This window comes from Callospermophilus lateralis, chromosome 7 (assembly GCF_048772815.1).
Source record: "Callospermophilus lateralis isolate mCalLat2 chromosome 7, mCalLat2.hap1, whole genome shotgun sequence".
In the NCBI taxonomy this organism is placed as follows: domain Eukaryota; kingdom Metazoa; phylum Chordata; class Mammalia; order Rodentia; family Sciuridae; genus Callospermophilus; species Callospermophilus lateralis.
This window is the reverse complement of record NC_135311.1, coordinates 132,874,447-132,891,165: the sequence shown is the minus strand read 5'-3', so window position 1 is coordinate 132,891,165 and position 16,719 is coordinate 132,874,447. Positions and strand designations below refer to the sequence as shown.

Sequence of the window (16,719 nt, the reverse complement as noted above, 5' to 3'; positions counted from 1 at the left end):
CCAGGCCATAAAAGCCAACTCCAGAAGCCACCCCTGCCTGATGGCCCATCTGTCTGCAGGCCTTGAACTGTTCCATCAGGACTCCAGAGGGTCAGTGGGTTCGAGCTGGCAGAGAGCCAAGCCACTTGCCACTGTCGGAGCTGTGTTCCCTGGGCAGGGGGATGGGACAGAAGGGAGGTATTTGGCTCTCTGCACAATCCTGCCAGGCTCTGTTGTCCCTGTGTGCTCAGGGGAGAGACCTGGAGGTGATGGAGCCAGCTATAGGACTTGGGCCTAACTCTTAAGTCCAGAGTCCTTTTTCTTCAAGGGGACCTGCTGCAAGAGACACACCCCTGCCCAGTTGCTATGCCTGCTATTCATAATTTAGAGCAAGGCTTGGGAGAAAAGTTCAAAGTTAAGTTTTCCTGTGTGGAAATGGGGGTAGTGCCAGCCAAGGAAAGATGGTGGGTGTCACTGAGTCCTGGGCACAAGAAGGCTTAGTGCCCTCATCTACCTGGTACACAGGTTAGTGCTTCCCCTCCTATTCCTCTCCCTTTCTCCCTCGAGGAAGCAGTCCCCCAGGGATCACCTCTTGGAAGGTTGGATTTTCCAGGCCTTAGGCCAAGGGCCTCTTACAGGAAGCATGACAGAGGCCCTGGCCCTTTGGACACCTACCTGTTTCCTTGAGGTCCTGACGGGAAGAAGAGGCTGCGGATGTCTGGGCTCAGGCTGCTGGAAGCACACTGGTCTAGCACATAGTGGTTGCCCTGCTTCCGCCGCACCATCTTCTTGTCCATCCGGGGACAGAGCGGGATGCAGGGCACCTGGGCGTAGGGGCTCTGCAGGTTGGCAGCTGGTGAAGAAGCGGGCAGGAGAGGGAATGCTTTAGAGTAAGGCCAGCTAGGGAGGCAGGCGGACCCCAGTGAAATCCTGGTTTTTCCACATGAGCTGTCTGAGCCTCTAGGCCAGAAACACTAGCAATAGCCAGCTCACAGTTGATGACGATTTAAGGGGAGATAACTACAAAGCATCCAGCTGGACACAGGCCCAGAGCAAAGACTAAGCACAGCTTTGAAAGGAGCAGATGTACTCCATTCTTGATGGGTCCTGGCCAAGGCTGGCAGGCGTGTGCCAGAAAGGCTGCAGAACTTCCAGCTATTGCTTGTCACACTGAGGAGCCTAATACATGATACCTGGGCAAAGGAGGCAGTCTTACTCAGTGGGAAGAGCACAGGTTTGGGGATCAAATGTGGTGTAAACCCATCCCAACATGGTATCTGGGAGGACTTGGGCAGATTGCTTAAACTTCCTGTTTCAGTTTTTCTCTTCTGTAAAATGGGGCCAATGTGTGTTCATGAGGATTAAATCTTGGCACATCTGCAGATGGCCTGTCACTGTGACTGACCCAGGGCTCAGTCAGTGATGAGCTGGGATCCCAGTCTCTATAGCTGCTCCCTTCCCAGTCCTGGCTCTTAAGAACAGCCTGTGCTCTGGGCTAAGGCAGGAGGGGAGGCGTCCGGAGCAGGGGTAGAGGCAAGGGACTGATCATCTGCTCAATTGCTGGTGGACAGTTAAGCCCAAAGTAGGAAAGCAGACCTCCCAGCTCCCTTGGGACATGGGCAAAGGAGGGAGGTGGGCAGGGGAGCCGAGCCCCTGCTCCAGCCCGGTGGGCCCAGGACCCTCACCATAGTTCTGTTGCTTTATCCTACTCAGGATCCTGAGGACCTTCCGCTCTGAGATCTCAAAGCTGTCTGTCTGCTGGGGGTTGTAGGGCAGCTTCTTGCGTGACCGGAGCCGGCCAATGGCCGAGTCCATCTCTCGCGCTTTGCAGGTGCCGTCCTTCAGCTTCTTCTGGTAGTAGCTGGGGAGGCAGTGTGGTTAATCCCCACCCCTCCTGAGCCCCTGTTCCTTCGGCAGCTCTGGAGCAGGCGCAGCCCAGGAGGCGGGAGACCTGGGTGGTTGAGTCTGCTCTGCCCTGCACTTCCTGTTCATGAGCAGTGCCGCCCTGCTCGGTCCTCAGTGCCCCTGTGTAAGATGGGGAGATGGTTGTCGACCCTGTCACTCCAAGTTACTCGAATTCTCTGAGCTTCCGGTTTCTCCCGGGTTGGCAATGGCGCACTCCATGTGCAGTGGGTCAAATGACAAGGCCTGTCAGGCACTTGCCACCAACTGTGCACAGAGAGCTTAGTATGTCATGCACGAGTTACCCATTGTTACCCATGGTTTTGGCCACTGATATCTTTACTTACACATGCAACTGCATATAAATGAGCTGCGCAGCCCACTCCTGCTCATCTCCAGAAACCTTCGATCCTCAACTGCACCACCCCTCGCTGCTGTTACTTGCCCACCAGAACCTCAGACACGGTGTCTTTCTTTTTTTGAACTAAAGATTGAACCCACAGGTACTTTACCACTAAGCCACAAACCCAGTCTCTTTTATTATTATTATTTTAGTTGTAGAGAAACACATTATCTTTATTTTTACGTGGTGCTGAGGATTGAACCCAGGGCCTCACCCATGTTAGGCCAGTGCTCTACCATTGAGCTACACCCCAGCTCCAGGCTTTTATTTTTTATTTGGAGACAGGGTCTTACAAAGTTGCTGAGGCTGGCCTCCGACTTGCAAACCTCCTGTCTCACTCTCCCCAGTCCTTGGGGTTACGGGTGTGCACCGACACTCCTGACCCCATTTCTTAGCTCTGTTTCTTGGCTTCTCACTGCGCCGCAGCACCACTCATTCAGTAAATATTCACCGAGTGGCCACTGTGTGCTGCCCACAAAAGTGGTTGACCTCGCAGGGTCCCTGTGTCCTTGTCTCAGCCCCACCTGTTATTCCAGCCACAGCCACCACAACCACTTCTGCAAGAGCTTGTAGCTTTGCCCAGGGACAGTCCATAGGGCCACCTAAGTCCTGCCTGGGCTTCTCTGACGCATGCAACCTACAGATACAGAGGAGTACACCCAGGGGCCACTCTTGGCCTAAGGAGTTAGTGGCCAAGGTTTAAGACTTTCTCCTTTCTTCCCCTGGGCCACCCTTTATGGTTCCCCAGGACATACAGTGCACACCTGACCCAGTAACATGTCCTTGTATTGTCTCCCTCTGCTGCTGTCACCCCTTTTCTTCCTCCTTTCCCTGGAAACACTTCCCAAATCAGCTACCTGCATACAAGTCTATGGGAGAGGCAGACCATGTACAAATGAAAACACAATACCACGCAAGGAATGGTGGGAGCTCCGAGGAAATGGGAAAGGGCAGGGGGGAGCGGAGGCAGGAGTTTGCTCAGGGTGGTCAGTGAAGGTGTCAGAGATGATGTTTGAACAGAATAAGGGGAGGGCCAAACCCAGTGGATTCCTGCGGAAAGGCCAGAGATGAGGAAGAGCCCAGTGAGCCCTGGGGACAGTGAGAAGGCAGGAGCGGTTGAAGCCTGGTTTGTGGGGATGGGAAGAGTCATAGGCACAAAATGGCAGGGCCACATCATCTGGCTTTGTGGGCAGTGGTGAGGAGTGGGCATGCACTAAGGCTTCTGTTTTGGGAAGGCCTGGTGATTGGAGTGGCAGCTGTGCTTCAGCCTCTACCTGTCCCTTGGGGCCTGGACTCGGATTTCAATAAACCTTACAGAAGATGGGAAACTAATCCAAGAGCCTCTCAGGGGGAGTGTGGGTCCAGACACTCAAAGGCAACCTGTAAGATGAAGCTTGACAGGATGTGAGCAAAGTGTAACTTTCTCAGTCACAATGTTAAAGGAAACCGTCTGCTCTCTTCTTTTCCCTTTCCTGTGGGCTTGAACTCATGGTTGCTGATAAGTTATTTAGCACTGACTTAGCAAAGGATGGAACAATACATTGGCAAGAAAATGGGAGCCCGGGCAACTCTGCGCCCTGCACGCTGCTCCCTCCACTGTCAACATAGAGAGAACTCCTTTCTCATTGAACTATAGTATATTGAGGCTTAGTCCTTAACGACCATATCAACCTCGGATTCTATACCCAGCTCAACTATGCAGTAAGTGAGGGCAGAAGAAACAAATTGATAGTCATACGAAAATTTTAAAATGCTGGAGGACATGTCCTTCCCAAATGAAAGCATAAGTCAAAAAAGAAAGGCACAGTATACATCTAGAAGACAGATCTGACCTACAGGAGAAGCTGGGGGGAAAGAAGACTGAAGCGAGGTCACACGATGGCAGTTCAAATGCCTTAAGGGACAGCCAGTTCAGACTGCATCACTGTGGCTTAACAGAAATTTTGAAGGCAATGTTCTTCAGTGTCTTTCTAGCCCAAGAAAACTACCAGGAAAATATGTTCCCATTTTAAAAAGGAGGAGGGAATATGTCAAGAAAGACATTCAGAGTGGCAGCTATTAAGAACACAAACAGGGGCTGGGGATGTGGCTCAAGCGGTAGCGTGCTTGCCTGGTATGCATGCATCCCGGGTTCGATCCTCAGCACCACATACAAACAAAGCTGTTGTGTCCGCCGAAGACTAAAAAATAAATATTAAAAAATTCTCTCTCTCTCTCTCTCTCTCTCTCTCTCTCTCTCTCTCTCTCTATCTATCTATCTATCTATCTATCTTTAAAAAAAGAAAAAAAATAAAGAACACAAACAGCAGTAAATGTTGGGTATGTGGGGAAAGGCACACTCATACGCTGCTGGTGGGACTGCAAAAGGGTGCAGCCAATACGGAAAGCAAAATGGAGATTTCTTGGAAAACTTGGAATGGAACCACCATTTGGCCCAGCTATCCCACTCCTGGTCTATACCCAAAGGACTTAAAAACAGCATACAACAGGGACACAGCCACATCAATGTTTAATGCAGCACAGTTCACAATAGCTAAATATGAAACCAACCTAGATGCCCTTCAGTGGATGAATGGATAAGGAAACTGTGGAATAAAATCATGGCATTTGCAGGTGAATGGATGGAGTTGGAGAATATAAAGCTGAGTGAAGTTAGTCAATCCCAAAAAACCAAATGCTGAATCTTCTCTGAAATAAGGAGGCTGATTTCATGTTGGGGTTGCAGGGGGAGCATGTGAAGATTAGACGAAATCTAGACAGGGCAAAGGGGAGTCAGGGGAAGGGAGGGGGCAAGGAGTATAAAAAAGATGGTGGAATGAGATGGACTCATTTCCCTAAGTACACGTACGAAGACACGAACGGTGTGAATATAGTTTCTATACAACCAGAGATATGAAAAAAATGTGCTCTATATGGTAATATGAATTATAATTTCAAAGAAAGAAAAACACATTCAGAAAAGGGAGAATCCAAATAAGGAAAGGAATAAAATGCCTGGGGCACAGCAGAGTCCCTGGTGCCAGGCAACTCTGCGCCCCGCACCCTGCTCCCTCCCAGTAAGCCTGAAATGCAACTTCTCCTAAAACAAGAGGAATGGCTTTTTTTTTTTTTTTTTTTGACTAAATTGAACCCAGAGGTGCTCTACCACTGAGCTATATCCCCAAGCTCTTTTTGTGTTTTATTTTGAAACAGGGTCTTGCTAAGTAATTGAGGCTGGCCTTGAACTTGTGATCCTCCTGCCCCAGCCTCCCTGAGTTGCTCGGTTAGGAATAGAATTCCTTAAACGTGATTTGAAAAAAAAGAAACTCCAGGGAAGATATCAGAAGATTGCCAATGGGTATAAAGAAAAAACAAGGCAATTGTCAACTAAGAAAGTAAGAATGACAATAATAAAGGAAATTAATCATAGTGCAAGTGGAGCATCCCTAATCCAAATATCCAGAATGGTCCAAAATCTGTGACCTTCTGAGAGTCAGTACGACATCACAAGTGGAAATTTCTACCCCTGTCTTCACACAACAGGTCACAATCAAAACACAGATGCACCCAAAATATCACATAAAACTGGGACTGGGGGTGTAGTTCAGTACTGGAGTGCTTGTCTAGCATGTGCCTGGTCCTGGGTTCCATCCCCAGCATCACCTTAAAAAAAAAAAAAAAAAAAAAACCCACAACAATTTAATGGTGTGATCCCGAATTAGGGGGAAAAAAAAACCTGTAAAGGGCATTGGTGAGACAACAGGAAAAATTTGGAATGAAAACTGTAAATTAGATAATATACAGTATTGTATAAATGTTAAATTTCCCAAAATGAAAAGATATTATGAATATGTAAGAAAATGTCATTATTAGGAAACATACTGAAAAGATCAGAGGCTTGGGGACATGATATGTTCAGCTCACTCAAATGGCTGAGAAAATATATATGAGAAAGAGGATGATATAGCACTTGTGGCAAAATGTTAACTACTCGTAAATCTAGAAAACGCAAACCTTTAAGTTTATAAACAAGTTTACTGACGTAGCTGAATACAAACCCTAATAGAAGAACATGAACTACCAATCAAATAGAGCTTTAAGAAAATAAGGAAAGGGCTGAGGATAGAGCTCAGTTGGTAGAGTGCTTGCCTTGCATGCACAAGGCCCTGGGTTCAATCCCCAGCACCACAAAACAAAAGACCTCAACAGTAAGAAAACAGCTTGATTTTTTTTTTTTTTTTAATGAAAGGGTAGTCTCTTTTTATTTATTTATTTATTTATTTATTTATTTTAGTGTTTGGCGGACACAACATCTTTGTTTGTATGTGGTGCTGAGGATCGAACCCTGGCCGCGCGCATGCCAGGCGGGCGCGCTACGGCTTCAGCCACATCCCCAGCCCCGAAAACAGCTTGATTTTAAAAATCAATTAAAAAAATAAGGAATAGTAGACTTTAGACCAATACCTATGAAAACTAGAAAAACTAGTTGAATTCCTATAAAGATATAAATTACCAAACCTAGCTCAAGAAGCAATAGAAAACCTAGTCATATAACTATAAAATAAGATAAAGTGAATCAATAATTTGATTTTATAGTAATTTATTAATTATTTTTGTGTTTCTGGGATTGAACCCAGCAACACCCTTAGTACTGAGCTATATCCCTGCCCTCCCCTGCTTTTTTAAAATATTATTTTTTAGTTATAAGTAGACACAATAAATAAAAAAATAAAAATATTTTATTTTTTTGTGGTGCTGAGGATCAAACCCAGTTCCTCATGCATGCTAGGCAAGTGCTCTACCTCTGAGCCACAACCCCAGCCTGATCCCTGGCCCTTTTAATCTTTTAATTTCAATACTAGCTGTCCCTAAGTTGTCCAAGGCTGTCTTGGAAGTTGTGATCCTCCTGCCTCAGCCTGCCTAGTCACTGGGATTTGGGACATGAATCAATAATTTTACATTATGCAAAATGTGTTGGCGCCTGCCTGTACCCCTTGCACTACGCGAGGTTGCTAGGGCTTGCTAGAGAGGTTGAGAGCTGAGGAGAGATACTTGAGGTTGACAGTGGATTCCAGTCCAGTCACAGTCATAAACCTCAATCTTCTGTCAATACCAGCGCCCAGAGCAGCCAGCCAAGATACAGAAAAGCCACGTCCCAGGAGGAAGGCCCATGTTCCAGAGGAGCAGATGGTAGATCTGTTTGGTTTCACAGGCTATGTCGTCATAGTTACTCAACTCTTGTCATTGGAGCTTGAAAGAATTCATAGATGATAAATAAAAATGAGGTAGCCTGGATGTGGCCAGTGGCGCAGAGTTTGCTCATCTCCTGCCCTGGTATAAGGTCTCCTATAGGCCTGACCTAACAGGGCCGAAAACCAAAAGCCACAGGAGAAAGGTGGGAAGTGAGTCTTATCCATGAGAGGCTCGAGGAAACTCTGGGTTTTTTCACAAATATGTTCTCATGAAGAAAGAAACCAAGCCTACACAAACAAAAGTTTATCAACCAAAATGTCTAGGATATGGCCCCAAACGCAAAACACCCATTTCAAAGGAAAAAAAGTACCAGAACTGTTCCTGAAAAAGAGCCAATGGCAGGCCTACTAGACAAAGACTTGAAAACAAAGTCTTACCAGATGCTCAAGGAACAAAAGAATGGCATTAACATCAAGAAAATGGCCGGCCAGGTGCAGTAGCACACACCAGCAACTTAGGAGGCTGAGGCAGGAGGACTACAAAGTTCAAGGCCAGCCTTAGCAATTTTTCGAGGCCCTATCTCAAAATTATAAATAAAAAGGTCTGGTGATGTAGCTCAGTGGTAGAACCCCCAGTACCAAAAACCAAAATGGAAATATCTCTTTGTGTGACATTTGCATGAAGACCACAAAAAGCATTAGTAGAGTCCTGGCACAGATCAAAGAAGTGCCACTGCTAGGTGTGGTGGTGCACACCTGTTATCCCAGTGGCTCCGGAGGCAGAGGCAGGAAGATGGCGAGTTTGAAGTCAGACTCAGCAGCTTAGGGAGGCTCTAAGCAACTCGTTGAGATCATGTCTCTAAATAAAATATAAAAAAGGGCTGCGGATATAGTTCTGTGGTTAAGTGCCCCTGAGTTCAATTTCTAGCAAAGGAAAAACAAAACAAAAAAAACCAAACAAACAAACAAACAAAAAAAAACAACTATGGCTATTTATCCTGATTTTAACTGATTTTTTTTTTTTTTTTTTTTTTTTTTTTTTTTTTTTTTGTGGGGCTAGGTTTTGAACCCAGGGCCTTGTGCATGCAAGGCAAACACTTTACCAACTTAGCCATAACCCCTGATATTTTCTTATAAATTAAGTTAGCCCATCACTTCAAGTTAAACAACTGACAGCATTTGTTGCTTATAATGACATTTGCATTTTTTATTAAAACAATTTTTGAAAATATATACACAATCATAGGCATATAAAATCATACATAAAATCATTTGTGGTACTAAAAATGAACGAACCAAGGCAGGGGATACAGCTCAGAGGTATAGCACTTGCCTAGCATGCTCAAGGCCCTGAGTTCACTTCCCAGTACCAGAAGGAAAAAAGAAAAATGGACTATAGCCAGATATGACATTTTTGGTACTTAATGATGTGGCTAGGCACAGTGGCACACGCCTATAATACCAGTGACCCTGGAGGCTGAGGCAGAAAGATGACAAATTCAAAGCCAACCTCAGCAACTTAGCAAGGCCCTAAGCAACTCAGCAAGACCCTGTCTCTGAATAAAATATAAAAAGGTTGGGGATGTGGTTCTGTGGTGGAGTGTTTGCCTAGCATGTATGCGGCACTGGGTTCGAATCTCAGCACCACATAAAAATAAATAAAATAAAGGTATTTGGTCCTCAAAATACTCAAAATATATATTTAAAACATTTTTTTTAGATTTTAAAAATTTAAAAAAATGGGGGCTGGGGCTAAGTGGTTGAGTGCCTCTGGGTTCAATCCCTGGTATGATAAAAAAAAAAAAAAAAACCTGCTGATCAGCTTAGTGGCAATATTAATATATAGATGTAATATATAATTATAATGAAATGTGTCAACAGTTGGAAGATACACATTTTCCAAATAACCAAGGCATACCATTACAAAAACATTCAGAGGGGAAGATCCATTCAAACCACAAGACAGATCAAAAGATTTTGATTTAAAAGAGTAAGAAAAGGGGCTGGGGTTGTGGCTCAGTGGTAGAGTGCTCACCTAGCATACATGAGGCATTGGATTTGATTCTTAGCACCACATAAATATAAAGAATAAAGATATTGTGTCCACCTAATACTAAAAAATAAATATTAAAGAAAAAGAAAAGTTCATGGATTCAGATTCCGCATTGCAACTAACCTTTGGTGCTACCCTCAAGTTTGGTGTAGTGTCAAAAAAATATCCACTTGTATATGGCTGTTAAGTGAAAAAGTTATTACAATCCTTCCTTTTTCAGTTACATCTTGCATGAGGTCAGGTTTTCTTCATAGACTAAACCAAAACAAGTAATTGTGACAATTTTTTTTCTTTTTCTTTCTTTCTTTCTTTTTTTTTTTTTTTTTTTGTACCAAGGATTGAGCCCAGGGGCACTCAACCACTCAGCCACATCCCCAGCCCATTTTTCATTTTTTAAATTTTTAGACAAGGTCTGAGTTAGTTGCCTAGGGCCTTGCTAAATTGCTGAGGCTGGTCTTGAACTTGCCATCCCCCTACCTCAGCTTCCTGAGCCACTGGGATTACCCCAACCTAGCTGCAGAAGCAGATTTGTATGTGTTTGTTGATACTTTGAACCCCGAGTGATAGTTACATATAGTTACATTGACTGGGCCAAGAGGTGCTGTTACTTGCTTCAACATTCTTTCTTTTTCTTTTTCTTTTTTGGTACCAGGGATTGAACTCAGGGGCACTCAACCACTGAGCTACATCCCCAGCCCTATTTTATATTTTATTTAGAGACAGGGTCTCACTGAGTTGCTTAGTGCTTCTCTGTTGCTGAGGTTGGCTTTGAACCCACGATCCTCCTGCCTCAGCCTCCTGACCTCTGGGAGTACAGGTGTGCACTGCTGCACCTGCCCAGCCTGCTTCAACATCATTTCTGTGGGTGACTGGAAAGAGCTTCTGGATGAGATTAGCATTTGAGTTGGTGGACTGAGTAGAGCAGATGCCCTTCCCCGGGGCAGTGGGCCTTATCCAATCTGTTGAAGGCCTGAATAGAACAAAAAGACTCAAGAAGAACGAATGTGCTTTCTCTGCCTGTTTTTGAGAGAGCCAAGGGTCTTTCCCTGTCTTTAGACTTGGTTCTCTTGGCTCTTATGTTGTCACTCGCGTTGAAGAGTTGAGGAAATAGGTCTCCGTTCTACAGATGAGCAAGTGGCTTGCCCAGGGCTGTGGGGCCAGGGAGAAGCACAGGCGGAATCCCAAAGCCTTTCTCCCTCCCACTGGATCCCAGGGCTTCCTCTGGTACAGCTTTAAAAACTCTGTGTGGAGCACTCAGCAACGTGCATTTTGCATTCTGATCTCATTTGATCCTCACAGCCGCCTCTGTTGAAAGCTAACATTTATTGAGCATCGACTATTAAAATATGTTCAATATTTAAATGAGAAACAAAGGATCGGGGTCCAAAACTGGTATTTGGAGATCAAGGGAGCTTTTCCACTTTCACCCTTTCCTTCTAGCCTGGATGTTTGTGTAGCTTTTATGTGCAGCCATCTCTTCCTTAAATGCACCACTACCTCCCCACCCACCCTCCCTGGGTCCTCTGGCAGAGTCCATCTGATTCCTTTGCTGAGATTGCTATGTGGATATTACAGAAAGGAATTCTTCCTGATGAAGTTGCAGAACTAGGAAGGTGTGAGGATGGGGCTACCAGTCGCCATTCTTCCCACTTGGAGAGAGCCTAACTCAGCTTGAAGCCATTGCACAGAAAAGGAGAGATGGAGAGATAAAGCCTTACCAATAACATTTGGTCTCCTGGATCCAGCCATTCCTGAAGGCCCAACCAGTTATTTGAGCCAATACATTCCCTTGTTGCTTAAGGCATTTTCTTTGAGTTTCTTTTGCTTTCAACTAAGAATCTTAACAGAGTCTTAACACTGCCAAAAACTAGATGTCACCTTTGTGTCCACAACCCTCCAGCCCAACAAACAGCCGCACTCACTTTGTGATCTCCTCTAAGGCTGCCTCCGGCAAGGCCAGCATCTCCACCAGCAGAGACAGGATCTCAAAGAGCAGAGTGTGGGGGTTCGGGGGAGCCATGTTCGCCAGGGCATTCTGTTCTGGGGACATGGGATGGTAGCTGCCATTACCACTGGGTGGCCCTGGATACTGCCCACCACCACGTCAGCCTCTTGGTCCCCTCTCCAACTCTAAAGGCCCTGGTTCCATCCCTACTCACCCACAGAGCAGAAGAAGCGTTTGCTGTCTGTCATCACAGCCAAGAAGTCTTTGAAGTCCACATGACCATCTCCTGTGAAGGCCAGAAGAGGGACAGGGTGGGCGGGGCCCAGAGCGTGTCCAGACAGCGCAACGCAGGCACAGGGACCCGCATGCACTCAGTGGATTGGATCATAAAAGTCATGGGCCTTTACTGCACGGTGTGCATAAGGAAGTAGAAGGCTACGAGGAAAACCTCCTGGGGTAGAAGCCACTAGAATTTGTGCTTTGGAGGCAGTGTTCTGAGTTCACATCCCAGGACTACCTCTTCCTATCCAGGTGACCTTGGCCAAGTCTCTTAAACCCAGTAGCTTTCGTTTTCTTTTCTTTAGAGTGCACATAATCATAATACCTATCTCATGGGCGATAAAAACAAAGTCAAGTGCTTAGAACAGGCCATGTATATGTTAGATGCTCACTAAATTTCAGTGACTATTATTGTTGTTACTGAGTGCTTGTCACTGCACAAGAACATACACCCACGAGATTCCCCCCTGGGCCTTCAAGTCCCTGCAGGATCCCCTTGTCACCTGTGTCCAGCCTCACTCTGTGCCAAGCTCCCAGGCACTATCAACCTGCTTTCCCAGGGAGCCACTTTGTTCCTTGCTCAGGGCCTTTGCACATGCTGTTTCCTCTGCCTGGACTCCTCTTCACCACCCTGCAACTCTACTCATGCAAGGCGAGCATTCTACCAACTGAGCTGTATCCCCAGCCCAATGCCTCTTAACTTTTATCAGCCCTGGCCCAACAGCACTGTGTCCATGAGCCCTTGAGGACTGCAAGATGAGTCCTACACGTCTTTTTATCCTCAGTGCCCCAAATAGAAATGGACACACAGTGAGCACTTAGTGAGCACTTACTGGATGAATATATTAGCAGTTACTATCTCCCGTACCCTGTGCTCAGTACTTGGCCTGGGTTATGCAAAAGCCTGATGAGATAGAAGGAGATACTGAGGGTTCATGAAGTTCTGTGACTTGGCCAAGGTCACACGGCTGGTAAAGGGAGTGACTGAGCAAAGGAGGAACACTTGGTGGAGCTTGCACTGGGAGCTGAAGGGAAGAGATCCCGAGGTCCCCACCACCCTGGGTCAGGAGGACGTTTTGGTCATCTTTGGGTCCCCAGAAGCTGGCACTGAATAGGTGCTCAGGGAGCCTCGGCTCCTGGCACCAGGATCTGCTACATAATTTATGGGATCCAGGGCTCAATGAAAATGCAGGACAGGGTCCCCTGCCCAAGATGTACAGAGAATAGCTAGATTGCCACAGTGGCGCCTTAAACCAAGCACCCATCCTGCAGGCGCGGGGCCCATGATGCGCCTGCTCGGGCCCTCAGCCACAGCCAGCTCCTCACCGTCAACGTCGGCGCTCATCAGGACGTCCTCCACCTGGGCCGGCGTCAGGGAGAAGCCCACCAGGAGCAGCATGTTCTTGAGGCTCTGCGCGTCCACCTCGCCAGGGCCATTGAAGATCTCAAAGTAGCTGCGGAAGGCTGCGAGGAGAGCAGGTTACCCGGGGAGGGGCACCCTGTCTTTTTCAGACACCCTCCTGCCCCAAGTCCTCTACTACCATGAACAGATGAGGACAACAATAATTAGAAGAGCAAAACTCAGGTGGACACCGAGGCCCAAGCTGTAAGCCACTCAGGAGGCCAAGGCAGGAGGATCACAAGTTCAAAACCAGCCTCAGCAACTTAGTGAGGCTCTGTCTCAAAATAAAGAAGGGCTGGGGACTCGTCTCAGTGGTTAAGCACCTCGGGGTTCAATCATGGATACCAAGAAGCCAGGCTGGCAAAAACTCATCTCAGTGGTGATGTATTTGGTGACAGGAGCACCCCTACCCTACTTCAGGACACCTTATGCCATGCCCAGGTTCTCAGTCCCTACATCGTCCTATGGAGCAGAATTCTTACTCCCTTTGTAAAGATGGGGAAACTGGGCCGAGAGGAGTGGTGACTCCTTTTGAGTCTAAGCCTGTGTCCTTGAGTTTGGTATCTGCACTCCTTTGTGTGGAAATGGCTTCCAGGGTAACATCAGTGTTCTGGGCCAGAGCAAGGGACAGAAAGCTCACCGAGAAAGTCCCGGAGCCACACGCGCACTGAGAGGAAAGGCCAGAGGGGTCAAGACAGGCAGCCTCGGGCCTCTCAGCCTGCAGCAGAGCCTGGTCAGCAGAGCCTGGTCAGCAGAGCCTGGTCAGAGAGCCTGGTGACTGGCTCTGTCCTTGAACAAACTGGGTTGCTGCTGCAGGCTGAGCTGTGTCCCCAAATTCAGCTGTGTCCCTGAAGTTCTAACCTCCACGTACCTCACCTTGTGACTGTGTAGGAAATAGAGCCTTTAAAGAAGGGGTTAAGTTAAAACGAGGTGAGCAGGGTGGTGCTGATCCAATCTGATTGGTGTCCTTACAGACACACAATGAGCTTGGGGATGTGCATGCACAGAGGGAAGGCTGGGGAGGACACGTCAAGAAGGCAGCCACCTGCAAGCCAAGGAGAGAGGCGTCGGGGGACACCAACCCAGCCTTGGACCCCCAGCCTCCGGGACTGTGAGGAAATAAATGTGCTCGGGCCAGCCAGCCTGTGGGGACGTGGATTTGGTAGCCCGAGCTGACCGCTGCAGTTCCACAGGCGGGTCGACATCGTCCTAAGCCGTGGTTCCGTGTCTTGTGTGACAGGCAGAAGCCCTCCTGGGGCCGCTGCGTGACTGTATCACTGTATGCTGCAGGTGCCCAGCAGAGGTGAACCGTGGGAGGGGGACGGCGGGGACAGGGTGGGGTCAGCTGGCCTGCCCTGGCAGACACCCCAGGAAGGAACAGAACAGCTCCCAAATCCGAAGTGAAGGTTCAGAACGTCCCAGGACGGCTGGGTGTAGGTCAGGTTAGGACACCTGCTCAGCACATGCGCCTTGCCGTCCCCAGCACAAAAACCAACCAACAAAACTCAAAATGCCCGGTGGCTTGAGCCACTGGAGCAGAGAAATCACCTCTTTCTTCCCCAGACAGGGACTGATGGTCGAGGTGGGAACCCTGAGCCTCTGTGTCAAAACCACACGTTGTTCGTGACAACTGAGGAGCTGGGTCTGTGCTTGGAAGAGGACCCTACTGGGCAGCGATGGGTAGCTATGGAGGTTTTTGTTTGTTTTTTTTCAGGGGTGGGGTGGTACCAGGGATTGAACTCAGGGGCACTCGACCACTGAGTCCATCCCCAGCCCTATTCTGTATTTTATTTAGAGACAGGGTCTCACTGAGTTGCTTAGTGCCTCCCTTTTGCTGAGGCTGGCTTTGAACTCACGATCCTCCTGCCTCAGCCTCTCAAGCCGCTGGCGCCACCAAGCCTGGCTAGCTAGGCAGTTTTGATGCTAAAAGGACGAGGTCATTGCCCTGGAGCCTATGAGAGCATGTGAGGAAGGCAGAGGGAGGGACTGCTTTGTCCAAGAGGGTCCCACACTTTGCAAAGGAAGACAAGGGAGGAGGACGCACACCTGTTCTTTTAAGATTGTCAGGGGTCGAGGTACCGCGGCCCAGCCCCAAGAACAAGCCGAGGGCACAGGTGACTTCCAGGGCGGAGCTTCAGAGCTTTTAAATTTGGGGGTGGGTGGAGAGCAGTGGGAAAGGGGGACCTGTCTAAGGCTGGTGACCTTGTCGACGGAGAGGGACTGTCTAGGATAGGCGGGGGCCTGGGAGCACTGTGTCCCGCCCGAGCTTCCTGCCAAGAGGATAATCAGAGCAGCTTGGGTGAGGCCACACAGCCTCCGGAGGCCACCGGGCTCTGCAGGACCTCGTCCCCCTGGAGCTGGAGAGCCCAGACCTCAAGTCAGAGAAGTCAGTGGGCACAGTGCTGCGGGCTGGGGCCACCTCCCACGCCCCCTGTGCCCAGGCCACCTGCAGATAACCCCGGGACCCCACACAGGGCGGTGGGGCCTGGGGGCAGCTGTGCCGGGCCTGGGAGCGCTCACCTTCCTCCTGCTTCTGGGTGAGGTGCTCCTCCGACCACTCCTCGCAGCTCTGGTACAGCTTGAGCAGGCTGCGCTCCTCCAGCTCCTGCCTGCGGAGCACTGGATGTTGCCACCTCGGCCCAGGGCCACCGCCAATGGCCATTGGAGGGGGAGGGGAAGCCAGGACAGAGGGGGTCATGGCAATAGCCCTGTGGGTTGGGGGCAAGAGTGACGGGCACAGGAGCCAGAGGGGGAGCGAGGCCGAGGGCGAGGAGGACCAGCAGGAAAGGAAACAGAGACCAGGGGACCGGGCTGGAAGTACCCAGGGGGACAGCCTAGGAGGGAGCAGGCAGGTGCAGAGTCAGGGACGAGGCCGGGGCTGGGGTGGCGCCTACCGTGCCTTGGTGTAACTCAGGCTCCTGTCATTGCTCTGGGGCAAAAGCTCCGGCCGCTTCCAGCCCAGGTCCATGGTGGGGACCGGCAGGACTGGGCAGGGTCCAGTGGTGGGGGCCAGGGCGCCCATGGGGGCAGGGCTCGATCCTGGGGCCATTGGCCGGGCCCAGGGTGGGGCTGTGGCGGGCGTGGAGGCCGGGGTGTGAAGCAGGGTCAGGGGCAGGCCCGGGGCCGAGCTGCCGCCGCCGGGGGCCGAGGTGCACACGGGGCTTAAGGTCTTCGGGGGCTTCCGTGTTGTCAGAGCTCCTCGGGCCTTCGAGGTCCTCCGGTGGGTGGCCTCCTCCTCCTCCACCTCCAGCAAGCACTTCATGAAGCCCTGCCAGGCGTTCCCAGAGCTCTGGGCCCCCGCAGCCTCCTCGGGCTCCTGCAGCTGCTTCTGCGCCAGGTACAGCTCCCGCTTTTCGCCAATGTCCCTCACCTCCTGGGGACAGGGGAGGGAATCCGGGAGCCTCCAGCTGGCACACTGTCCCTCAGGGCTGCTTCTTGCTGCCCTTTCCTCTCTGAGCCCCCAAAGGAGGGGACCCAAACCTCCTGTGCGTCCCATGGGGCTTCCTCCCGTGCCCCCTCCCATCTATGAGTCTTGGCATGGTCACTCCCTGTCCCTCCACTGGGTGCATCTCCTTCCTGCAGTCT

General features: G+C 49.3%; 1 protein-coding gene across 1 annotated transcript in view; it reads right to left on the bottom strand.

The window, feature by feature from the left end:
• Positions 1 to 91: 91 nt before the first annotated feature.
• Positions 92 to 16,719, bottom strand: part of Spata21 (spermatogenesis associated 21) — a 30,248-nt gene continuing 13,620 nt past the window's right edge. Inside the window, exons 4-11 of the mRNA XM_077110089.1 lie at positions 16,029 to 16,507; positions 15,655 to 15,743; positions 13,059 to 13,196; positions 11,668 to 11,739; positions 11,431 to 11,548; positions 1,665 to 1,840; positions 655 to 832; positions 92 to 149 (exon numbers count right to left, since the gene is read on the bottom strand). Coding sequence (XP_076966204.1) covers positions 92 to 149; positions 655 to 832; positions 1,665 to 1,840; positions 11,431 to 11,548; positions 11,668 to 11,739; positions 13,059 to 13,196; positions 15,655 to 15,743; positions 16,029 to 16,507 — 1,308 coding nt within the window. The remainder of the gene's footprint in view (positions 150 to 654; positions 833 to 1,664; positions 1,841 to 11,430; positions 11,549 to 11,667; positions 11,740 to 13,058; positions 13,197 to 15,654; positions 15,744 to 16,028; positions 16,508 to 16,719) is intronic.